Raw genomic sequence first — 25,953 nt, 5'->3', positions numbered from 1 at the left:
ATGGGGTGGCATCATATATGTACTCACCATCCAACTTTTACAGGCCCCCAGGTTGCGCTTCAGTCTATTTAAAACTCCCACCCCATTGAATCGGTACATGGAAGGTTGAAACCCTCTTCGTAAAAAATACTGGCAAGCAACAGCGTCACTTGGTTCTACAAAACTGATTGTGAGGGGGGGGGGGGCAGGGATATACGCGTACGCCTAGATATTTCGTCTGCTGCTGCAGTTCCCGATTGCCTGGGTTTAGGTACACTTCAGCAGGAGACCGGCACCGCCAGCCAACCAGGACTTCATCAGCAGACTACCATGGACACATCTACTAGGTGAACACTAACAGAATAACACCCCTGATGGCATGGACGAGCAGATCCATTTGATTGCTTTGTTCCAAGCAATCGCTGCAGCCACTACACGTCAGCGCAGTCAGACGAGTCATACCTAACCAATTGCTGCACATTGGGAAATTCTTTTATGCCACCTCACAACAACGCTGACTCAAACACGGCTTCAACGCCAGCCTTGGCATCGAAGAGAGATACCCGAGGAGTATATGCAACTCGTACCTGCAGAGTGAGGTGTGCTATCTCTCATTTAAGTCACATGTGGAGTTAAGCTTCCCTACCACGCCATTTTGAAATGCTAAGATTTCTTGAAACGAATGGCACAAAATGGCACTAAAGTCCCTTTCAGCAATGCTAGCTGTTGGCTAATGAGTGCATTCATGTTTACATATTTCCTTTGAAGAGTATGGCATTAGAACAAACATTTCACATACAATAAAGAATAGCATTGCAACTTTATTTTTCCACAGAGAAGGTTTGTAACATGGCAAATTTGTCACCAAGCAGAGCTGGCTATGCTGACAAGGTAAACAAGCTACGACAACACAAGAAACTAAGAACCAAATCAGGAGTAGAACTCGTTTTATTGACAACTGCACCATAAATTAATGCCAATGTCATTTTACACTGGCAAGGCTCACTTTGCATTGCATAACTTTGCCGTTAGTGTAAAGACAGCAAAAAACGCATGTCAGTGTACAGCAGTGTCATCAGCTTCGCATTAGTCTAAAAATAGCCAAAGGTGGAGGAAACTGCTGTAAAACAACACAGAAAGAGGAGCCCTTCACTGCGTTATAATCTTCTGAACATGTGCACAGTGATGAAACACCAACAGGCTTACAAGTCCGTATTTACAAGGTGCATCCGGGTTTAAACAGAGAAACCATAGAACTTTCAAACCAACCGCTATAGTAAGGGCAAGAAGCTGCTCCGCTAATACTGAACTCGTGCGCCATGTTTGGACCATGTAAACCCCAGATGCTTCTACAAGGCCTTCCTTGGTGTGCGATTTGGCAATTTCAGGCTCTCAAAAATGCAAGTGATCTTCTCCAAGGCGCATCTAACAATCAGCTGCCACACTAAACTATCAAGCACTTCTCACCATCTATTTTCAAAGTTACCACAGGGTTGAACACGCCCTAGCAAAGCAGCAGGACGATCTAGCAAAGCCGTGTGCCAAGGTCTTGTATGCACTATTGCATCATCTCTCTGGCCACATTGAAACGGGCACAGGCTGCATTTGTAACGATATTGTTCAGTATTAGCGCAGTTGCTCAGTAGTAGTCTTAGCATTCAGTGGGAAACTACTGCATTCTTATAACAGTGAGGTCAAAAGGTAAGGAGAGACTGGATGACCTAAACTCTGGTTATCTGGGAACACCAACAGACACAGAGCCACCAAGAAAGAACGCCCACGACTTAACATGCTCTCCATCCTCCACTTTGCATTTGCGTCTTTCAAAATAAAATAAAGAGGGGGCCAAAAAACAAAGTGGCCACTCTCACCATTCAAACTGACCATGGCTATAAATATTGGATTAAACACAACTTGAAGACACCGTTAAAAGGGAGAAGAGTGCATATAAAGAAAATACACCTCCTCCAAACCTAACAACATTTACACGTTTTCAAATCATGTGGGCAGCACACATGAGATCATAAAGCAATCTCGACGAAGGGAAAAATAAGCAATGTCACTAGAAAGACCACGAAAGAGCTCAAGAATTTCGTTAAAAAAGTGCCTACCCTTGGGAACAAAAAACAAAAAATTGCAAAAGCCACAAGTCAATGTATTGCTTTGGCTAACGGTACTTCAATGCCTCAGGTGAATCCTGCTTGGACAGTTAGTGTGCCCCCCCCCCCCCCATTCTGCAGCAACAGCAAGGGGAAAAAAAACGTCAAAGCATCGCCCACAGGGGTAAAAAACTGAAGTAGAGAGTACTAGAACATGGAGAGTGTCCGGAACAGCCGCTCATTCAATGCATTCAAAGTGAATCCGAAAAACCGTAATGCCATTGGGGGCTCTGCGATCGGTAGCACCCACACAGCTTGGTGCCAAGGTAGAATGTCTACTTCCCATGCAAAAGACCGGGGTTCGAACCTCAGTAATTTTGTTATTCTTCCATGTTGTACTTCACTCTTTCTTGCATTACAAAGCAACAAAAGCAAGTTATTAAGCAGCAGTATAAATAATATAAACATCAATGCATGAAGTATTAAAAAAAAAGAAAAACACTACTCCTTGCCAAGATACGAACCCCGGTCTTTTACGTGGGAAGCAGACATTCTACCTCTGCACCACGCCGTGCGAGTGCTACCGATCGCAGCGCCCCCAATGGTGTTACGGCCGTTCGGCTTCCCTTTCGGAAGCGCGTTCCGGGCACTCTCCAATTCTAGGTCACTCTAACTGAAGGCACAGGGAGGAGAGGTGCTTTGGGAACGGAAACTGAACGAAACACACTAACAGTCTTTTCTTCTGTAGCGTCTGATTGGTCGTCGTCTTTGTCAGACCAAAAGCCGAACAGTAAGCTGTCTTGCAGAAGGTCCCAAACCAAAGCGGATGAGAAGTTTAGTATTCTTCCTCTTCACCTCCAGCTACATTACCGCCATCTTCAACGTAGTCCTCGGGAACCGAGAAGCCCTCCTGCGAATATTAGCACAGAGAACCAATAAAAAAAATTCAAGCCTTGCCTAAAACGGAAATCCACTATAAAAAGCACACCAGCAGATGGAAGACTGATAGAAGAGACGGTCAGGGAGTGCTTCTGTTCGCTGGCGTACCGTTTTTACCGTCGAACGCCGAATAACCCAGGCACCCACAACTTCAAATGAAAGGTCGAGGCATTGTACACTACCAAGGCACACTACCCCATTTATAACAATATTCAAGTGCCAAGAAAATCCCACTGCTATATGATCGGGTTGCACAAAAAAACGCAGAGGGGACAAACATCTTATTTAGACAGAAATAAATACAGTCAAGCCCTCTATACCACTCTTAAGGGGGGTCGCTGCGCCTGAAAATTTAAATTCTTAGTTGATTTCGAAGAAACTTGTCGAGTTTAGTATTTCAATGTGCTAGTTTTAAATATACGTCCAGTTTTCTTGCAGAGTAGATAACTTTCCAGAAATTGAAGAAACTCAGCTTTATTGCTGACTTTGCTTGGAGGTGAGCTATCTACTAAACTATACATGGCGTAATAAATAACATATGAAAATGATGTGGAACTAACAAAGAGTGCAAATAAGCAATTATGGTGTTCTAATCCAATTTTATATCAAACGAGGACATTGCAAGCTTCAGTGAGAAATCCACCTAAGAAAAGTATTTTTTGTTATCTTCTAATAAATACAACAACATTATTTCGTTTATTTGCACTCTACACAGCTTTGCCTTTCTGGAAAAAAAACAACAGGGATAGCACAAGTAGAAGGCAGAGATAATGCACCTCCAATACGGCATTATCATCAAAATTTTGGTTTTGAGAAAACAAGAAAAAACATTTCACAACTGATATATGGAAAGAAAGCTTGAAAAAAAAAAAAGGGACCAAAGCCCATCAGTAGGCACTACGTATAATTCATGGCCGTTTGGCCGTTTGGCCATTGCTGATCAACGACATAGCATGCACTGCGAGTACGTTCACTTCAAAAGGATTACACGTTTTCGGGCTCTCCATTCCCTGTGAGCTCCATCCCGATGCAACTTCCCCGCAGATCTCGCAAACCTCCGTCAGTTTAGTAGTGGGACGGTAATCCTGGTTGCCCTGCACCAGCTACGCAGAACCACCTCAAGTATTACACGAGAAAATGCCGAGAAGATTGTTCACTGCTGCAAGTCCGACGACAGCGTACAGAGTAGCAGGCTTCGCGACCGAGGCTGTTGCACTATCGGCGGTCGGATCTTCAATAAAACGCCGAATCTTTAACTCCGTTGCCGTCATAGATGCAATCTTGTCAAGCATAGCTTTCTCATGTGCTCTTATCGACTTCCTCTTCAGTTACAACAGCCGTGTTCAATTCTGACGTTAGTATAATTGGTGTGTGGATATGCGTGATTCGGCAAAGTAGTGAGGCATCGACATTTGGCGGCGGTACAACTTCAGTGGCGAGCTGCCGGGTATCCAGTGCGTACGTTTGCGCCCGTAACGATTCACAGAACAAAGCTTTGGAGAGTCACAGTCGCAAGACAGACAAAATGGCGGCCGTTTTCATCATTTGAGAGTTCGTGGTCCTTGGAGCCAATCATGACTTGCCATCTTGGTCACATGCTCAAATTGGCCAATAATAGCATGTGCCACGATTTTCTTTTTGTTGTTTTTATGGTGACCGCAGCACCGGCAATGTTGCCGACCGACGAATAAAGAAAGCCAGAAACAAGTTTTTAAATGATACCAAAATGTTTATAAAGTTATACGCGCCGGAAATGGGACGCGGTTTGTACCCAATTTAAAGGGGAAAGGTTGCGGATTCGCATCTTTAGATCACGATAACGGAAGAACTATGCGGTATTTTGTAACCAAATTTTAGAGATAGGCACAGAAACGCGTCAGGGGCGCGGAAAATAAGTATTGAAAATACGAATTCTGGGCCAATTTTCGATCCCAAATACCTGGGTCCACCCCCCCCCCCTTAACGATACATGCAACCACGAGCAGCTGCTGCAACTTGAACATTTGTGTGTTCTCTATGGCAAAATAAAACCACTTACTGCAATGCACCCATGCCATATTACTGGCATGCATGGTTAGAATACTTCAACACAAGGACAAGGGACAAGAGAGGAAGTGCACAAGCGTTGATGCTTTGCACTCCCCCCCCCCCTCTTTTGTCCCTCGTCTCTGCGCTGAAGTATCGTAACCGCAAATTCAACATTCTAACTAGCCCAATTAGCAGTCTTGATATTATTGGCAGTAACAACTAGATCAGGCTACTGTGCATCTGCAATGAAAAATCCAGGAAAGGAAGAAAAATTCAAGCCGCCGCACGCTTCACATTTTCACCCCGCCCCACAGTCAGCCTTCATCGCCTTATGTACGGCCACCCGCGCACTTCCCTCCCACCCCACGGACACACGAGTGGACTGCGCAGATGTCAGATGGGTACAAGAGAAACGGGAAAGAGGCACACAAGGCTGGTGATGCGACAAAGGCATGCTGTGCAGGGTGCATGGCACAAAGGCGGGTGCGGCAGTTCACTACTGCACCCCCCCCCCCCTTCAGGTACTTTGCATTCTTTTTCCTTTCGGCACATACGCCCAGTAGTCGAATTTATAACGCAACTGATAACACAACCTGGGAGCATTGTAGTAAGTGGTCTATTTCGCCATAGAATGTATGCAAAAGCTGGCCATGTATCAGCTGCTCACTGTTATATCCCGTGTATTGTTAAAACCAGTATTGCTATAAGTGGGTTTAGCTTACTTCCTTGGATTACTGCAGCAGAAACGGCAATACACAACAACACACAATGTGCCGGCAGCTAATGATCACTTCAACTCTTTTTTTAGCAAGATTCAAAGACATGTATGCAGTATGTATGCAAAGCTATCTAAACAAGATATGCGAGGTGCACAAACTCATACACGTCAACAGGTTGCTTCAATGGCTCTGGAATATCATTCGTGTTCTGTTAGGACACTAATTGTCCACTGCACACATTTTTGCATTGTGTACTGTTATACAGTTGACTTCTATTAATCAAACCTCGACAAGACGGAGAGAATTAGAATTACCTGCCAGGTCCAGTTAAGGTAGGCAGAAAAACAACCAAAGCACAGCTCTGCTTCCCATTGCCATTATGGTTCTTGCTTTTTACACAGCGCTAGTTAGAATCAACTGAAAAACCTGTTGAAGGACGGCCATAAATAAAAGTTGTCGCCGGAGATAACGTGGAACACGTTCACTGCCCACTGGTGCCACCAAGACGGCTGCACCTATTCAGGTCAAGGGCCAATTTCAGAACAAGAAAAAATGCGAAACGCTGGCCCATAGGAATGTATGGTTGCGGGCCGAGATCTTTGGTTGGGATCAAATTACTTGAAAAAAATCGAATTAACGAAGTATACTGTGTTCAGTCATCCTGCTCTATATTGAGGCTATATTACACTGCTGACCTACAGTGTTTACTTGTGCACAAAATGCACTGCACGCTTGGTGATAAACAATCTAATGACGTGTCACAAGTATTAGTCAGATTAGCACTACCAAGTTGCGCACTGGCACCATGCAAAAATAGATCCCACCTAACGATTACGTTTGTCAAATACAGCAGCACATATTAACCAAATGTTGCCTCCGATAAAAAAAAAAAAAAAAAAACATCCCGGGGCAAATCAGGCATCAATGAAATTCTGCTGAGCAAGCAATCGCTAAATGGACTAGTGCCTTTGTACATGGTTCCTTGCGCTCGTTCTGCAAAGCGTAGATTTTGATTTCATGCAGTTCAGGTGCCTGCGCACAACTTACGCGCTGTGACTGGTTGTCACACTCGTTTTCCTGAAGGTCCTCCTGTCACAGGACCAAGAAAATATTTTAGAATTCGGTCAAACAAGTACAGTCGCCTACCGATAATTTGGACTGAATGGGGGCTACTTAAAAGCTCAAGTAACTGGGTCTCCAAAATAGTTGATCAACCAAGTTATTCCAAAATCGGCAAAAAAGGGGGCGGGGGGGGAGGGAGTGCTATATTCTCTCACAATCACCATGTGGGGATACCTTCACTTTCGCGAGATTTCGTGCGACTAGTTCCAGACAGTGGTGCCTATGAGCGATGGCTTCCATTGCAGATTTAGGTGCACCTTATTTTACCACTTTGAATCCATAATAAAAGATGCTACACATATAGCCTTCACGCGTGCAACGATGCGTTCACAACACTTCTAAAACAAGGTCACCTTTACTAGCATTATTCGCACTTTAAGCAGTCCCCATGTAGTCTGAATTATTTGTTGGCGACTATTGTTTAAAGCAAAGACACGCACACTGAAAAAAAAAAAAAAAGAGTATCTGGTTTTACATGCTAAAAACCACACAAGTCTCATAATGAGGCGCACTGTAGTTGTGGACCCCTGGGTTAACTTCGACCACCAAGGTTTGTTTAACATGCACGAAATGCAACGTATGCAAGTGTTCTTGCCTTCCGTCCCCATAAGAATGCGGCTGTAGCAGTTAGAATCGACCCCACGACCTGGAGGTCAGCAGTGCATCACAGCCACTGAGCTACTGCAGGGGGTGACACGAACAGTATTATAAATTTCTTTTTTTTCTTTTGGGGGGGAGGGGAGGGGGGGGTCTATCGGCCCCACTGGCAGGTATAATTATGCTCATGTGCTGGCTTCTCGTGGGACAAGTGGTACAATGAAGATATTCAACTCTGTCATAAAAACACAAGTTGGCGGGGTTGCTAACACAATTGCGCCTTGTTGCACGTGAATGCAGTGGCAGACAGGCTGGAATGGAGTAGCAAATGACGACCATGTCGACTCCCAGGATTCCGAGAACGAAGTTAACAAAACCCTACATGTACCACATTTCCTCTAAATAGGAGCTCGGTAAGAGGTATTCTTTTTACAATACCGTGAAAACTGCACAGAACAGTTTTTGAGCTCTTCCATAGTCTTACAAGCAGCTTTCATGGCTATTTACCTCACTGCCACTTCCCTCTAAAACCGGTCCAAGACAAATCCTGGGCGGTTGCACTTCGCGTTTCGGAGCAGCTATGCGCAATCCAAGCCAGTCCTACGGTTTTGGCACAACTGGCACAGCTATACCGCCCCTGCTATAACGATGCTCCATATCTTGTGGCATTGCTTCCACAAAATGAAATGTTACTCACCTCAGTGGCGTAGAGAATCTCGAGGATCTGGTCGACAACTTGAGACTTTCCATGCTTCTGTTCACACTCCTGGCACAGGACTTCGATGTCACGAAGTTTGCCATAGTAGAAGTCCCGCTCCTTTTCCAGGCCATCTACAGTCGTCTTCAACTCCGCAACCTAACAAATCGAGGAGAGATTACGAAAAAAAAATCGCATTGACTTCTACAATAGTGCAGGCCTAACATATGCAGATGCTAGGAAGCGTTGTCAAAAGCTAGAACATTCCGTAACTATCCATTTCATTTTCCAGTTTTCACTGTCATTGGCTCAGATGCCACCCAGCTGCTAATTCTTTTCAGCACTTTTTGCGTTCGTTAGCGGCCGCGTTCGACGCTCTGCCTCTTAACCACTAACGAATGCAAAGAGCTCGAAAGGCATTAGAATCAGGAAGAGGCACCGCCACAATATCGCAGCCTTGTAGGCAGGATCTGCAGTGCAGTACGTGCCAAGTCTTTGCTGGCAAGAGAACTGGCTTCTCTGAGAATAAGGGTGCATGGGCACTGTCAGTCTGCATGTTTTGAATTGACATTTGACGTGCTGCATCACAGTGTAGTCCACTTATGCATAGGGGTGTGCATATAGTCAAATATTCAACTTTATATTGAATAGTGAACTTTTAAATAATTTGATTAGGTGCACAACACGTGGCTGTGGTCGGTGCCTTGACATGCGCATTGTTTCCACGGTGCATGATCTTAATTATCACAAGCTTCGACCAGGTTGACTGGACCGATCGAAACAATTAACATTACATGAACAGAGGGAACGACAAAAGTAGCACATGCAGAAAGCACGGAAGCATGTGTGTAGATTAGCCCAGTTAGCCGTGAGAAGGCATGCTGATTGCATCGAGCACACGAGTTCAGTGTTCACATACGCAGATTCACGCAGTTCGGAGCCTTCTACAAACATGCGAGCACAGATTAGCTTTGCACGTGTTCCTGCAGTAGTTGCTGGCTGGTTGACTGCAGACCAGAAAACAGCTTTTATGGTTGTCAATCTAACCCGTACACGTGATCTCGCTAATGATTACCGATGAGCCACCCATAGAAACATTAGTGACAAGCTCTCCGCAACTGTTCATGACCTGTTATCACATCTGCAGCGGCGAATTTTCTTTCAAGACCCCACGTTTAGAAAGGTGCAATCAAAGCTGTGTTACCGGGTGTTGGCGAATTTTAGACGCCAGCCAATTTTAGAACACGAAAATTTAGTACCCAGGAAACTGCCCACGAATATCACTATATTTTGCTGCTGTGTAGGACATAACTCGAGAACTCTAGCAGCCACACAAAAACTGATGTCCTCTAGTACAAATAATAAATTTTTTCGAGGAGCATGCACCCTTAACGCCATGTTTGCTTAATATATTTCTTGGGCATTACGTCTTTCTCACGGTGTCGTGGAAAATGTATTAGAGGGGTTCTACTGCACTAGAAATTAATTCTCTAGTGTCATGCTACCGATGCTTAAAATAAGAATGAAATGTTACTTGAGTCGAAAATTTAGTATTTCCTTGTAGAGGGTTTGGTGAACTATCCATAGCTGGAGAAGTCATTCCAGCTTGTCAAAAGCACTATACCGTATTTACTTGCTTAATGATCACACTCGCGTAATGATTGCACCCCTAAATTTTCCCGCCAAAATTCAATTTTTTTTTTCTTTCCCGTGTAATGATCGCACCGCGAACTTACCGCAGCGATATGTTGTGTGCCAAGTCTAGCTAATTATCATCACACTTACCATCTGTTGAATGCTACACGAACGGCTCAGAAACATACCAAGCGGTCTGCTCGCACCAAACATTCTTAAGCAGATGCCTTATTTCATTCCGTTCATCGCTTTCCGCACTTGCACGAGAAAAAAGCTACAATAAACTTGCCTTGGCTTTATTATTTGTAGGCTTTATAATGGCTGTGGTCAACAAAAACAAAAAAAAAAGGAAATGCGCCTTTTGCTTCCTCTCGTTTGCACTCGTGGGCGGCAACGGTAGTAGCCAAGTTTACACTGATACATTAGAAGTATGACCTATTCATAAGCCAACGCTTATAACACAGCTAAGATATTCGCCCACCCTTAGCGGAAACGTGCCGTATTAGGATAGTAGTGAAGGCAAATGCCGCAGTTTTCGCAGCATGCCCGCCATGTGTTTCTACGTCACTGGCAGCTAAGCGCGCCCATCTCTGTTTCTGTCCCCTCAAAGTGGACATGGCTGCGTTATTGCTGCAAACTTGCCGATATTAACAATATTATTCATTACTGCTACGGAAAAAACTGTTTCAATGCACATAATGTACTTAAAAGAAGATAAAAAATCGCGTCTGGCGCGTTCGGCTTGCTCTGCCGGCTGCTATTTTTGTTTTGGTGTCCCACACTGTTACAGCGGCAGCCACCTGTTTGTTGACCTGTTGTCATCCCGCAGCGAATGCGGGATGAAAAATTCTTTTCACGGAAAATTTAACCAGCCTATGAGCGCACTGCTGAATTTGAGTCAATTGTTTTTTTAAAAAAAAGTGATCTTTAAGGGAGTAAATACGGTACTATGTACAGGCGCCCAAATCTAACTGGCGTGCGCAAGCGGCGACTTTTCCGTGCGTCAGCGCCGTATGACGGGGCGCGGCTGGAAAGAGTCTGAGGCTAAGCGCGTGCGGACGAAGCGCGCTCAGCTGGGCCCATCGTCTGCTAAGCTGTTTCCAGCCTCGCCCCGTCATACGGCACTAACGCATGGAAAAGTCGCCGCTCGCGCACGCCAGTTAAAGATTTGGGCGCCTGTACAAGCTTTGTGGCACGTTCCCCCACACTTGAGTAAGAATTTTGAGCTATCAAACTAGCAAAAATTATACTCTGGGCTTTGCGCGCCAAACAACAATGCTTAGGTACAAACACTTGTCTACGAAACTGTGCATGGCACAGTGCACAACTCTTCCTCAATACGCTTAGCTAACACTTGGGAATTACATCAGTAATAGTAATATTTAGCATGTCAATTCACAACATGCAGAACAATGGGAACAAACCACATGCATTCTTATTCTCAGAGGAGGCAACTGTCTTGCCAGTAATTAATTTGCACTGCACATCCTGCCCTATGCACAAGTAGGCAACAACAACGCTCACAACTTGGAAATTCCCACGAAAGCTTAAAAGGCAGAGTGCACAAAACCATCCACAGAAGTGTCACCTAATGAGAAATTAGAAAGGGGTTAACAGAGGGGCCCGATTTTTATTAGTCATATAAGAACCCAACGAACACTGACACCAAGGACAACATAGGGGAAATTACACGTGCTTAATAAATGAAATTAAAGAAAATTTATCGTTTACTTCATTTATTAAGCTCAAGTAATTTCCCCTCTGTTGTCCTTCGTGTCAGTGTTCGTTGGCTACCTAGCGAGAAACAAAAATTAAAAGACAAAAAAAAAAGAGAAAGGCATGTGATGCAATTGTAGGTACTCTGCTCTGGAACGCACAAGAAAACACAGGAAAGAACTCTTTGAATGCACTGCTCAAGGCAACAGGCGAGGACAGCCTCTGCTGCAGGGATGGTCTTCACACAAGCACATCACAACGCTTCATTAGCTTTTATCTCTGCTTTTACTAAATCCTCCTTAAAAATTATACTGTGGTTCGAACTCTGGACAGTGCTTTACAGTTATCGGTGCATATCCAATATTTCCCGATGGGACCCTTTAATTGAAACTACAGGATGGATGCTTGAGCTAGCTGCTTCAACATTATAAACGGCAAAGCAGTTGAAAAGACAGGCAAAAAGATACATGCAGGCACCAATTAAAAGTCCAAAAAGGGCCAGTACATCAGGTGGCACAAACTTCCACCAGAGGCGAACACCAGAAAGAGCACTTAGCAGTTGGCAACAGAGATTGTATAAGCCAGGCGAAAGATCACAGAAGCCAGCGCCTCTATCATGCACGACATCCGTGTCTTTTACACTGCTTTACCAATCCTTTTTTAATGTGCATCTTCACACAAGGAACAGCTGGCAGCAGAGACAGAGACTACGTGCTTCCTTGCCTGGTTAGTGAGCTCCTCAAGCCTGTGAGAGTCGCCGGCTCCTGTGCTTCCAGTTATCCGCGTTGCTGCTCCGATGGGCTTGGACACCGGAGCGTTGCGCGCCATGGGCTTGGTAGCATGCACTGCACAGACCGAGGACGAGAAGCAACGTTCGGCACCCACAACAAAAAAGGCAGTCATGTGCAACACAAGTTTATCACAAGTTTACTGCTTCAAAGTGGTTATAACACAGGAAGATTAAAAAGACCACCTGACAAACTCCACATACATCTCGTCGCTCCACAACCTCAAGGTTGTGGGGACACTCAACTCTCACGCGTCCTCCAATGTGCTTTCCCCGCATGGCTTACTGCATCTCCTGTAATCAGACTTTGCCGCGTGGCTTTGCACCAGCGGCAGTTGTCATTGCAGAATAGTACGAGATGGCACTAGTGTTGCGCTGCTAACTCCACCCAACAGCGAGGTTACTCGGGCGCAAAAGGAAGTAGCCACTGCCTCTTTGGTTTGAGATCGGCAGCGTGCGCGGTCATCTCGCAGGCTGGCCAGAACGCTTCGTGGGACTGTTCCGAGAAAGGCTTCGGAGCAGGTCCCCCCTGAGATGGACGAACACGTACTACTAATGCGTTGCTGTTCATGTAGGTGCGAACGATTAGACGTTGGGTGTCGAGCCATGAGGTTGGACATTCGCTCGGTAGCCTCACACACATTGACATGTTCTATTGGTAGTAATTCAGATAGCAGGCATTAGTGTATGAAAGGTGCAATAAATGGCCTTTTGATTGTTTGCTCTACTGTATTGTTCCTTTCTCCCAAGAGCACGTTTGAAACCCCACAAGGTAGGCCTATTCAAGATAAACTGCAATATCAAAACGGGCTCTTCTAAGCTAGCACCATCTAGAAAAGACAATACCGTAGCTGCTACTAGCCACGCCAGTGCCCAACTAAAGTACACAAATAACGTCGCCATTTTGACCTGCGTCGTATCAGCGTGTGGTGTGGCATTATACTGGCACCAAACAGGCGATGCCGCGACAGCACCGCTTTCAAATGAAAAGTTGTGCTAGCCGCAGAGGCATCGTCAAACATTCAAGCTGGGCAAGACTTCAGCACTGATGAGAAAAATGACCATCATTGCAAAGGGCAACAGGAAATGCTTTTTGCGTGCACCACAATGAGGAGATTACAGCGATAAGGAAGATAACGATGAGGCTAGCACTGATGATGACAGAGAATAAGCTTGGGTTGTTTATATTCAATAAATGCCGTTTTCATTTTGTGAATGCTGTCCTCGCTTTGTTGTTCTGCCTACGTTGGAGGAAGGATTACTTTTTTCCTGGCTTCAGACTTTTGGGGGTCTGCTTAAAATCAGTGTCAGCCTCAACAGATGCAATTGTGCATGCTTGCATTGCATCCGGCTCAAATGTTGCTGTACCTCATTGCTTCTTAAAATTATAATAGCATGCAAGCATGTCGTAATTTGAAGAAAGGACTTGAAGAGCTCATTAAACCTCTGTCAAGCTCCATGACTAGAACTGCAAAATGCTCTCGGACCATGGGGGAATGCTCTCTCTTCCGAGAAGATAGCAGGCGATGTGCCATCCACGCTGTGGATTTTTTCAGACTTCTTTTAAAACTGCAGAGTTTAGCGCTGTCCCAAATCATGTGCTCCAAAATCTTTTGCATTTGGCACTGTAATAACAATGTTGGTTATGGGTCCACAGGATGTTCGGCTGACGCAGCTACGCTAACCATAACGGCACACTCACAACACTACGGACAAATGCTTTTTTTTCTTTATAATGAAACACTTCATTCCACTTTTAATGAGGAAAAGGGTGGCAGGCAAAAAAGCGCTAGTGTTGTAGCTAAAGTTCGCCCACGGCCCCTGCGCATAAACTTGGCTCCTCAAGCTCCTCAAACGAAGTGCTCCTCAAACTCAGTAAATCGTAACGTGAGTACACTAGTTTTAGTTTTCCAGCATTTATTCACGAGAGCCAGCATTCAAAACTAAAGCTTGTCCATTACGATTCGTTTTGTTACAAAGAACTGCCCTTTGGCAACAAATTTAATGTAACCAGACACTAAAGGCCGTAAAATGTGTTGATTTCACCGGGAATGCTGGGAACTCTCCACTGGAAAAGTCCAGAACCAGCGGGTACTGTACCTGGTCGTGAAGCAGCAACCTTGTGGTTGTTCGCAATACGAGAGGTGGAGCCAGACGTGCCGCCGCTGCCAATGACGGATGTGTTGCCTCTCGCCTCCACAGGATCATACGGGCGTCCATCATAGTTGGCATCGAAGAACTTCTTGAACCACTGGACGAACTCGAAGTTGTCCTGAAAGCGTCCTTTGATCAATCTGTCAACAGGGATGTTCTGAAATGAAAAAAACGGGAGAATACAAACGCTGCGGCCAGAACTGCACGAGTTTATAGTTCCTGCCACCAAAACGCACTCACTCTCAGCCTCAAATAATGTTTCAGGTGTACTAGAAAACACTTGCCCCAAGACTTAGCCCACATGCCCCAATTCATCTCGGACACCACAAATCCTGACCGTTGCGCACTAAGCATATTGCTTTGAGCCAGGTTCTGCGCTCATTTGGCGCGCCATTTCAAAATTTCTGCGTCGAAGATGCCGTCGAGCAACACTAGCTTTCTTCACCATCACATGTAGCCACGCACACACACCACATTCTTACGCTATCGCACCTCTCTTGCTGCGACTGGCGAAGCAAGGCACACTCGCAGATCGCAATCTCATAGGCCACACCACATGTAGATGATGCTTCCGAGTGGAGTGACAAAAAAACCAGTGCCTTAACTTCTCTTACTACAGCATGCCGTGCTGCGCCAACACTGATAGGCATGACCTCAGAGATTCCGTGAAACCAGCACAAGTCGATCAAGCCAAGCCGGTGCACTCGCGTGGTGTAACCACGACAACCGGAGAGAATGGCGGATCAGATAAATTCACTTTCACAGGCCAAACACGTCCACGTACTCTTCCAAGTTTCAGGCACTGTGCCAAGCTGTGTCAGCTGCGTACTTCGGTCAATTTTGTGGAAGCAAAACTATCTACGGAAGTCATGATTGCCAGAGAATATCACCTCAGCTGCGTAGTCGGCGCACCAGGCTGTGTACCGCATGCTGCTCAAACACAACAGACTTCCCATAGCAGCGTACCAGTTGTTCCTTTAGACCGTGTCACTGTTTCACCAGCTTCACAATATGTACTAGCCAAGTGGAAGCAAAAGACCATCACATTCAAGCATAATGTCGCCGTCGTAACTGCTGTCGCATCGGATGCTATGAACTCGCACGTTGCCCACGCTGAAGAGCCTTTTGCTGTTTTATTCAATTCTCATTGCATATGCGGCCATGGAGCAGTAGTCTGCATGTTTACCGCTAAGCACACCATTGGGCATTGGCCATGTATACTGCAGTGAAGGGAAATAGTTGGTATAACGTATTAATTTTGGCTTCCCCTTCAACGTCGTTATAGTCAGGTGCGGGAGTAGTTTGAAAACATGCAATCGGTGTGTTCACATAGAATTGGCACACATTGCTTACCGATTTTAAGCCAGCCAGCCAACACATAGGTCAAGGCACGCATGCGCATCCAGAATGACAATTGAAGTTGCTCTTGCAAAGTACAGTGGAACCTATTACACGAATTTTTCAGGATCGCGAGAAAGCCTCGTAAAATTTTAACACAAATTATGCCTATGAAAATACTACTTATGTAACGCGACGGATTTACGAGAAACTTCAAGGTAAACTACTAATATACTCTGCAGGGCTTGGAAAACCAAATTACCAAAAAGTAAATGCCATAATAATTAATGCTGCAGTACAGGTACCAAGCACACTTTAATCAAACGAACCTTTATGGCACTCCACTGCCGCAATTCCTGCCAGCTGGCGTGAACTTGAAAAAAAAAGACTGCATGTTTCTTTTGGACCTTGTCTGATCCGTGACCCAAGAGCTTTCACTCGAGTTGGGCAACGTCCAAAAGGAGGTCCTCTGCGGCGGTGCGTGAACAGATGAAGTTCCGGATGACGCCTATGTGCCATAGCACCTCAGCAAACGTGGTAGGCACAGGCACGGCATCTGTGGCATCGTCGTTGTCCGATGTCGCAGCGGTGTCAGCACTAGGCAAAGCCTCCTCGATGGCATCATCCAGCAACATCTTGCTGCAGATCGCAACGTTGTCGTCGGCCTCCACGTACTCAGCGAAGGCCGTGGGGAGGTTTAAGCCCTCAAAATCGTCATCGGTGAAGCCTGCATTGGCCTCAAGCGACATTGAGGTTGTTGCATCCCCAGCAGAGGAGGCAGTCTCTCGCTTAAAGCCGCAGTGCTTGAACGAGTTAGCGATTGTGCTTTGCAACACTGCATTCCACGAACTGGCAATAAAATGCATGGCGTCGAGCGCAGCGATCTTTTTTTCCCGACTCGCTGCGCTCCATAGCCACCAGCCGACGCCGCACTAACCGCTTCCAGTACCTTTGCGTGACGCACTTAATGATGCCAGCATACAGCGGCGGCAGCCGGCTTGTGCAGTTGGACGGAACAAAAAACAACTTTTATGTTCCTCAGGCTGGGCGGTATCAGGTGGGTGGCACGGTGCGTTGTCCACGAAAAGCAATATTTTACTCGCCTTAGCACCCATCTTGTTATCCAGCTGCTGCAAAAAATTGCTGAAGAGCGAAGACATCATCCACACCTTTTTGTTCAAATTGTAGCTGCACGGCAGCATCTTCAAGTACCTTGGCTTTGCAAACTTTCCAACAATGCGCACGGGCTGCCTCTCTGAACCGTCCTCGTTAGCACAGAATAGTGCCGTCACACGCTCTTTACTATGCTTGCCACCTTGACAGCTGTCACCCTTAAATGCAAGGGTTTGCTCGGCCTGCACATGGTAAAAAATACCGCTGTCACCGGCGTTGAAAGCGTCGCAGGGCTTGTATGCAGCAATTATCTTTAGCAGCGACTCCATCCACTCGTTCACCGTCAAAACGTCCACGGAAGTGCTTTCTCCACAGGAGCAGCTGTACACAATCCTGTTTCGTTTTTTAATGCAATCCAGCCACCTGTTCGATGCCTGAAAGTCGTCGATGCCCAAACGCAATGCTACAAGGTCCACCTTTTCTTTTAGAATGGTGCCGTCAACGTTGATCACAGAGCTCCGTGCTTGATGCAGCCACTTAACGAAAGCTTTTTCTAAATTCTCATGCTGTCCTTTTGCCGCGTTCCGCTTAAGCCCGAACTTGTTGGCATTATGCAATATCACCGCTTCGTTTGCCAGGATCGCCTTAAGCAAAGATTCGGGTATCTTAAGGTCCCAAGCAATGCTTGCTTTCGTGGCTCCATGCCGCTTTTCCACTTCCTCGATAATATTCAGCTTATCACCAAGCGACAAAACTCTCCGCTTTCGAGACATTGTGCGTTGCGTTGCTCCACACAACTCAAAACTTCCCCTCAACGCTGGTCACTAGGATTACGACGAAGAACACGTGCGATACCTAGGTCTCTCCGCGCTACCTTGTCGGCAATCTTCTGCTGGGAAACTGGAAGGAGAGAAACGCTTCCCCAACGCGACGAGAGGCGCCGCCGACGAGAAGAGAGGGAGAAAGTGGTTGTGGAGAAGAAAAGGCGCTAGTAAATCAACACAGCGGGCGGCTGCTTGTGGTTGGGGAGAGAAACGCATCCCCAAAGCGACGAGAGGCAACGCCACCGAGAAGGGAAGGAAGTGTGATTGTGGAGAAGAAAAAGCGGAGAGGCGGAGCGAGGAAAGAGACCCACGGCACTTTTCTTTCGTCCACCGTTCCGTCCCACGCTTCGCGAGGGTCGTCGTATAACGTAAGTCAGGCGTAAAATTGTGTCGGATAACCGGGGTTTGTAATGCATTGCTTCTATGGGGACTTTGCCTGGACAGCGCTAATCCGTCGTAAAACCTGGGTCGTCGCAAAACCGGAGCATGTAGAACCGAGGTTCCACTTTATGTGGCATTTTTGCTACCAGAAGTCAAGCTTTGTGTTGCCAAGCAAAAAAAAAAAAAGGTACTTGCTTAGCTGTAACGCCAGTCTCGGGCATGCATTAGTAATTTTGTCATAGCAAAATACTCATTGAAATGAAACATTTAATTCATTACATATGACTGGTTATATTCGTGAATATTTATTGGTGTTCGACTGTGGTACATAATGTCACCTTCCAACTTTTTTTTAGCTTGCAGTGTTGTGCATGAACGTAAAGGACAATGAAACATGTAAACCATCCCCATACATGTAGTCAATTCATTGCCAAACCAGACAGAACATTGCCTTGCCCTGCCTCCTACTTGCAAAAAGATAAGGTGAAACAGGTTTCGCTTTCTCATCCAACACGGAAACTACGAAATCTTCCCCGCAACTTGCAATGTGTGTGCAACCACTGGCTGAACAAATTGTTTTAGCAGGCATTGGAAGTGAACATGCACGATCCGTTAAGACCAAGAAGAGATAACTGAATTGCTTAGTGGTTGACATACCTTGTCCACGCCCACTTTTTTGAACGAAGCCTGAAGCAATTTGAAGTTCTGGATGTACTCGTGTTCAAGATTCGTCTTGAACTTTACTTTTTTCAAACTCACGCAACCTGAATGCATTAGGAAAAAAAAATAATAAAAAGAATGCATGTATTGAGTGAAAGTGACGGCTCTAACCTACAAAAAAAAAAAAAAAGCAGCAAGCAACACTAAATCTCAGGAAATTTGGTTCAGCCCCCAAGGTACCAACTGGACTGGAGAGAACTTGGTCCAGCTCAAGGGGAGTTGGGTCTTGGACCAAAAATAAACATCTACCAATTTATGGTGCTCAAAACTTGTAGGTACAGTGCAGTTTAGATTAATTTGACCTTGACAGCACCAACTAAATTGATCCAATTATCTGGCGGGCTGTACTAAACAAGATGTAAAAAAAAAGCCTATATAAACAGCCGATTCATTTGGCAGCATTTGCCCAATTCCAACAAACCCTGAATCAAATGCATGGCCACTTTCTATGCAGCCGAAGCAAAAAACTAATGCAAAAATGACATTAAAACTATTAAACAAAAAAATTTCACATATACCCGATTTTATAGCAAGCAAAATGAGTAAGGATTTATTTGTTGCACAATGGGCGGTCAGTTTCCTTATGTCAGCTTCACAGCACCTTTTACGCAGTAAACAGCGATATTATGCAGTAAAGCATATGAATGCCACAAAGCTGGTTTTGGTATTGTGTGATTGCACCGCACAGGCAATTTTTAGCCCAGTCCTCTTTAAAAAAGTGCACGTTAAAATTGGGTAAATACCATACTTAGACATTGTGAGCTAGTTAATGCTTGAAAATATTCCTAGGGCAGGCCAAAAACTGCTTCCGACAGGAGATGATGTGTGTTCCAACACATTTACTGTCCTCCAAGCTCTGCCGAGACTGCCACTAAAGGAGTTGCTACTCGAGTCCCCATGGAGGTTAGCCGCAGGCATGCTGACTGGTCAAGTTTTGAATTATCCGGCGGAGCCCAATTTTAGAATTGAGGCAGAGTTCCAGAAAGACTTTTCCAGATGTTATCTTCAAAATCTCGCAACTTTTGTTCTAGTGTAAAATGAGCAATAAGACTGCTCTTACACCGCCCATGCCACAAAGGCACAGAAAAAGACAAACTTGCTAATGCCTTAAATTTTAATGCCATTTGAGCGATGCCACACAGACAAACAAACCTGATGTACATGCTGCTGGGCTAGTCTGTTCATATTGCTAGGTTCATATTGCTGAGGGGAGCGCTCCCCTTGTTCCCTCCCGTCCTTCCTTGTTTGCATCAAGCAACCATATTTGTGGTCTACTCAGCCATGCAAACCTGATGTCATTTGCTTTGATGTCATTCGTTACCCAATACGTTAGCCAGAACTCATTTGAGTGAGAAATGCGTACTATCATCACCATAGTTTGTACAGTGCAGTACTTGAGACAGCCTCTTGCAGTGCGAAAAAACAAAAAATCCTTTATACGTGGTTTCCAACCACACGCTTTCATCAGGATTTGTGCTCAGCAAACTTGCTCAGGTCAGCATTGCAACGAATTCAATGCTGACATGCATTTAACATGCAATGGTTGAAGTTTCTATGGCCGGTTGCAAAATAATAAAAGGCAGTAACAGACTCAAGCTAACGGTACTATTGCATGCCTATTTCTACATTTGAATCAGAATTTAAGGCATTAATGAGTGTCTTTTTTTTTGCTTATGGGACACATGTATTAGATTTCTTCACAGATACAAAAGCCATCAATACCCTGCTTAGCAATACCTGATGAACTGATTTTTAGCAACTTCTTCCACAATGTCAACTTGATGAAACAAATGAGAAACAAAAATGGATCACACTTGAAACAAGCATATAAAATTGCATATGTCCACAAGTTTTCCACACTAACTTGAAGAACAAAGTTTTCATGTAAGAACCTTTAAAACAGTTGCAAAACCAAAAGTCAATAAATTGAATGCTCAAACTTTGCAACAGCCAATTTTGACTGCAATAGAAGCTAATGATGTTTAGTTCTAGATGTTATAGACGGACACTTATAGAGCTTGCAAGCTTCAATGCATTCTGTGATTAATACTGGAAAACATGATCTCAGACATTAGGTTCATTGATTTGACTTTTTTTCAGCCAAGGTATGAGCAATTCACTCACCAGGGAAGAGCATGTCCATGAACTGGCAATAGGCAGCTCCTGTCAAAAAAAAAAAGGAAAGTTCTCTGATAACAATGCATTCCAGTCCATTATGACCCTTCGAGTTGACAGCTTTCCCCGTTTACTGCAACTAGATCTGCTAAGTTTGGGGTGAGGTTCTGGTGTTTCATGGATGATTTACTGCTGTTTTGACTATTCAGGTAGCTTAGCAGTGGCACAATTGTTTCCACTCTAATCTTTTCTACCATGGGTAAGCACTTCCTGTTTATAGAGTCACTGAAACATGTACAACTACGATGGAATGAAACAATTAAATTGTCTGCTTTGAATAAAACAATGACAAGTCAGAACATCGTCTATTTTTTTTTTTTTTAGCATGCATTTCCACATGTGCATATGCGAGATAAATCTAAGTGACCACTTTTTCAACTCCTAGCAAAAGCAACATATTTTTTAGCTAAAAGAAAAGAGATCCTTTTACGTAAAGTCAGAACATCCAAACTTAGTTTCACAATGTTTGATACCACTAGGTGAAATTTTTGGGCTCGTTACGAACTAAAATGAACATGCCATAACATCATTTTTTTTAGCATGCATTTCCACATGTGCATATGCGAGATAAATCTAAGTGACCACTTTTTCAACTCCTAGCAAAAGCAACATATTTTTTAGCTAAAAGAAAAGAGATCCTTTTACGTAAAGTCAGAACATCCAAACTTAGTTTCACAATGTTTGATACCACTAGGTGAAATTTTTGGGCTCGTTACGAACTAAAATGAACATGCCATAACATCAGTACATTTTTGGACTGTACGAATTCAGGACTGGCAGGCTTAATATCCAAAATCTTATGGCAGCCCATGAAACAGTTGCACACCTACACAACCTGTGAACTAAGAAAATTTGCACAAGTACTTGAAGACATGCCAAAGAGAGGCAAGAGCACACACCTTTTATAGAATACACACACTTTACAAATATATGTTTAGATGCAGCACACAAGGATCGGCAAGCTAGGTACAGCAGAGACTTAGAAGCAATGCAGCATTTTAAGACTGACTTTCAGCAACCATGCTTTTGCCAATTTAGCCCGTTTCAGGAAGCTGCTCGAATAAACTTGCTCAAACCCAGTGCCACTCTGTTTAGTGCTCAGTATTGCTACAAATGAGCAGTGCAGATAATGTAGCAATTTCTTGCGTGCATTTCCTTCTGCAATCTTTCTCACCCCGTACTTTTAAAACCTGTACAAGATTTTTTGCAAACAATTTTTCATGAAACTTGATGCAAGATTAGCAATATTGAACAAGCCCTAATTGGTAAGCTTTACAACAAATTTGGGAAAGTTTACAGATATGTAGTCCCTAACAGAGAGGTTTTAACTAATTTCTGCACCTGAACAGGCGTAGCTATGCGAGATTCTTAGTGGGTGACTTAACAGATGTGCAGTACACCGTTTTCCAATTTGGAGCTGGTGACCACCATGCTTTTTTGTCAGATGTGAGGAAATTACACGTTTTTACGAGGGCAAACCAAAGTCTTTGCCCCTATTTCTTACTGGCCAAAAATAAGGCACATACAGGTAATTACAAATATACATACTATTCTATGTGCCTTACACTTTTTCATAGTCCCCACACCAGTTAAGACCATCTGTCCCATCACAGCACTAAATTTGAAATGCCCCTCTGGTAGAATTTGTCCAGCTGACTATGGAACCATCGTCGGGTTGTTGTCTTGGCTTCACAGCCTTTTGCAAACTTGCAACACCACCACCTCACACTTCTCAAAGCGAGACACCTTTCCCCATATGTGGGCTGCATTTCCATGAGGCTTTCGATGGGCGTTTGTCCCCTGCTCCATAGAATATGCAGCGCACTTCGTTGCTCGTATTCCATGGATGTGTGAAGCACAACCGTCACCTTGAACAACTGACAGCCGTGCCGTGCTGCGGAGCTACCAGCTGATAAGGCCTGGCCAGTGCTAAAAAAGGTCCACTGCTGGGAATGGACATGACTTTGCTTTTACTGCCGTAATTTGGCTAAAAAAAAATAGTGGCAAACACTGATTCACCCGCATATTTCGACAAGCACAGAGCATGTCAAAATAGGGCTTTTTCTCGCTTAAGTGTTCAGTTTGGATTAAGGCTTTCTCAGCCCGTACTTTTAAAACCTGTACAAGATTTTTTGCAAACAATTTTTCATGAAACTTGATGCAACATTAGCAATATTGAACAAGCCCTAATTGGTAAGCTTTACGACAAATTCGGGAAAGTTTACAGATATGTAGTCCCTAACAGCAAAACCACAAAAGACCAGAGGTTGAAAGTTCAACATGCACGTGCCCCCTTCGCTCTCACCTGAACAGAGCTCCTCAATTTTCGTGTAATTTGTCCGGAGGCAATCGTTCACCCAGTTCAGCATGTCATGGCGACTCAGGTTTTCTGTGGTGGCATTTGTGGCATGCACGTTGACGCAGAGTGGGCCCTGCTCTCCCATGGTGACGCCTTAGGCTTGCCCTGGTAATCTGCAGGTCAGCAAGCACAGCCAACTGTGACATCTCCAGGGGGTCTTTATTCTCAACCGCCCACACCTCTCCCACAATATCTGGTGGCACTTGGTGACCTAGAGCTGTACTATGGTTATTTCAATTTCAATTCTGTTTATTTTTCATTGACAATAATTAGTACAAAAGAACTGTTGGGCCAGTAGCCAAAGGCTAGTGTAGGCCCATAGTCATATGTAGCAACAGCTACAAAGTCGAGTGCATATCTAGTTATTAGCGATACAACCTAATACAGTTACGTAGATACACACAATTAAAACAAAGAAGAAAACTATATCAATCACTAGTAATAAAACAACTGTTAGGAGAATACACACAGACAAAAAAAAAAGAAATAGCATATTATACGTAGAGGTAACATATTTGCAATTGTGAAAAAGCTTTACATTACTCTCGACTACCCGGGGCTCATTACAATGGACTAGTAAAAAAGCTTTTACATTCCTGCTCAAAATGCAGATGTCATGACGAACGTCAAGCATGCAACTTCATTCGCCACCAAGTCATTATGGTAGCTCTTAGCCAAGATGGGTATAGATTAAATCATCTGACCACATTTTAAAATTTATTACTGCATATGAGGAACAAGAAATACCATAGCGCAGTGCTGTAAATGAAGCTCGACTCATCATGCTTTTTAATGCACATCACAATCTAAGCACACAAACACTTCACGATTTTCCGCCCCTTTTTCTGCTCGCCCTTAAATAACAAACCCAGGTTAAAACAAAGGCTGTAGACACTGAGTTATCAAAGTATGAAATGCTTGTACAACTAAAATGCAAATGACATCTGGGTCATTACATGAGTTCTGAAATGGACGTACCGATTCATAAATAGACTGCAAAACTAGTTGCATAGATGCCTATCGTTCGCACCTCAACTTGGCTACGTGATGTCCTTCAGCATTTCAAGCAACCTTGTCCCTTTATTTCTAGTGTACCTGTGTGTCCGATGCATAAAAACAGGATCTGCACATTTTGAGTACTGTTTGCAGAAAAATATATATACAATGGGATTTATTTCATCGGAGAAAAAGGAATGAAAGTTGATGTGACCATCTTTTGGGAGAGACTCGAGGCAAAAACCAACTGATCTCTCCCACTGTTCCTTCATTTAAATCCTGTAGGGGCAGGTAAATCAGAGCTTGCAATAAGACAACTGTTCAAGGCAGCTTACGAGCCAATGTACATAAATGTCATGAAACATCTACCTCTTGTTTATCAAAACTGAAACTGGTCTGTAGAAACAAGTATTGGTTTATTATATTTAGGGCCCTTCGAGACACGCCAGTATAATTTTATGGTTCGAAAAGTTAAGGCATACCACCCAAAAAAGAAAGTTAAATTTGATGTCTGTACTCTTTCAGTGCCTTTTAAACTGAACCTGAAAGCAGGACACGTTCAAAGTGCCAAGCATTCCCTTAGATGGGACACAAACTGCCAGTACAATGACCACACACACAGAGCAAGCAGCACATGCCGTTAGTCACGAAATGCAAGCAAGCACACACAAGACACTGTTTGCTCTTTGTCTTTGGTCTCTCGACGAACACGCACAAGCCCAAGCAAAACTGTAGACAAGCCGACGCCACATCCCACATGACACAGTGTCCCCTCCCGACCCGGAAAGAGGCCCTCCCTCCTCGACCACAGCGATGGCACCCACTCTGTTGACACCCACGCAATCTAGCTCCGAAAGTAGTGCACCCTCCTCGCTCCCGCCATGCATTCAGGCCCTTTTGATGCCGCTGACTAATCTGCAAGGCCACATCTCTCAAGACAGTGGTGCCAGGCTCATTGAAAAGGATAGCGTGTCTGAGGCAGAAATAAAACATGCTGCACCTACACAACAGAATTTTGTAGCGTTAAAAGGACACTTAAGAGAATAATATACTGTATTAGCAAGTTGCCCTTTCACAATACCAAAGCCACTTTATCCATAAAAGAGGCTTGGCAAGTGGGAAAAGGAAAAGATGCAAATGGCTTCCTCAAAGTTTTCGCACCAGCTTGGATCTAGTTAAATTCTTTTAAAGTACAAATGAACTACATGGTATTCTAAAAAGCCAGAAACTGAAATTAGCACCTTCTAAGAATTTATTGCGTCACAATGACTTAAACACGAGCAAATACTTTAGATCTGCAACATCAACATTCATACGCCAGCACGAAGGTTCTGGCACGAAATTTTAACATACAATTTAAAGCTTGGCCTTCATTTTCTATTCTAGTAATAAACCTCTTACTGCAACATAGAAATTTAGTTTAAGAAATACTTTATCCATCTAATGTAGCAATTCTCTTCATTATCTTAACTAGAACCACACAGTTAACAGGATTAAATGGTTTTTCTTTATTGCTTTGTTGTTCCACAAACATGTCACTTTATGCTTGAATGAGCAGTTTCTGGATTGCTATAG

The 25,953-nt window shown here is 44.2% G+C and overlaps 1 protein-coding gene across 5 annotated transcripts in view; it reads right to left on the bottom strand.

Moving 5' to 3' along the window:
- Positions 1 to 780: 780 nt before the first annotated feature.
- Positions 781 to 25,953, bottom strand: part of Eb1 (microtubule-associated protein RP/EB family member 1) — a 37,116-nt gene continuing 11,943 nt past the window's right edge. For 2 of the 5 annotated variants that reach the window (XM_075669518.1, XM_075669519.1), the window contains exons 2-9: positions 23,329 to 23,495; positions 20,973 to 21,011; positions 18,786 to 18,892; positions 14,419 to 14,629; positions 12,255 to 12,376; positions 8,181 to 8,339; positions 6,812 to 6,853; positions 781 to 2,988 (exon numbers count right to left, since the gene is read on the bottom strand). In XM_075669518.1, the coding sequence (XP_075525633.1) occupies positions 2,914 to 2,988; positions 6,812 to 6,853; positions 8,181 to 8,339; positions 12,255 to 12,376; positions 14,419 to 14,629; positions 18,786 to 18,892; positions 20,973 to 21,011; positions 23,329 to 23,467 (894 nt within the window). In that variant the 5' untranslated portion in view covers positions 23,468 to 23,495 and the 3' untranslated portion in view covers positions 781 to 2,913. Of the gene's footprint in view, positions 2,989 to 6,811; positions 6,854 to 8,180; positions 8,340 to 12,254; positions 12,377 to 14,418; positions 14,630 to 18,785; positions 18,893 to 20,972; positions 21,012 to 23,328; positions 23,496 to 25,953 lie in introns of those variants that run through there. The other 3 variants (XM_075669521.1, XM_075669520.1, XM_075669522.1) reach the window with 2 other exon arrangements.

The sequence above is a fragment of the Dermacentor variabilis genome, chromosome 9 (assembly GCF_050947875.1).
Source record: "Dermacentor variabilis isolate Ectoservices chromosome 9, ASM5094787v1, whole genome shotgun sequence".
Lineage (NCBI taxonomy): Eukaryota > Metazoa > Arthropoda > Arachnida > Ixodida > Ixodidae > Dermacentor > Dermacentor variabilis.
Note: the sequence above shows the minus strand (reverse complement) of the source record. Positions and strands in the feature narration are given on the sequence as shown.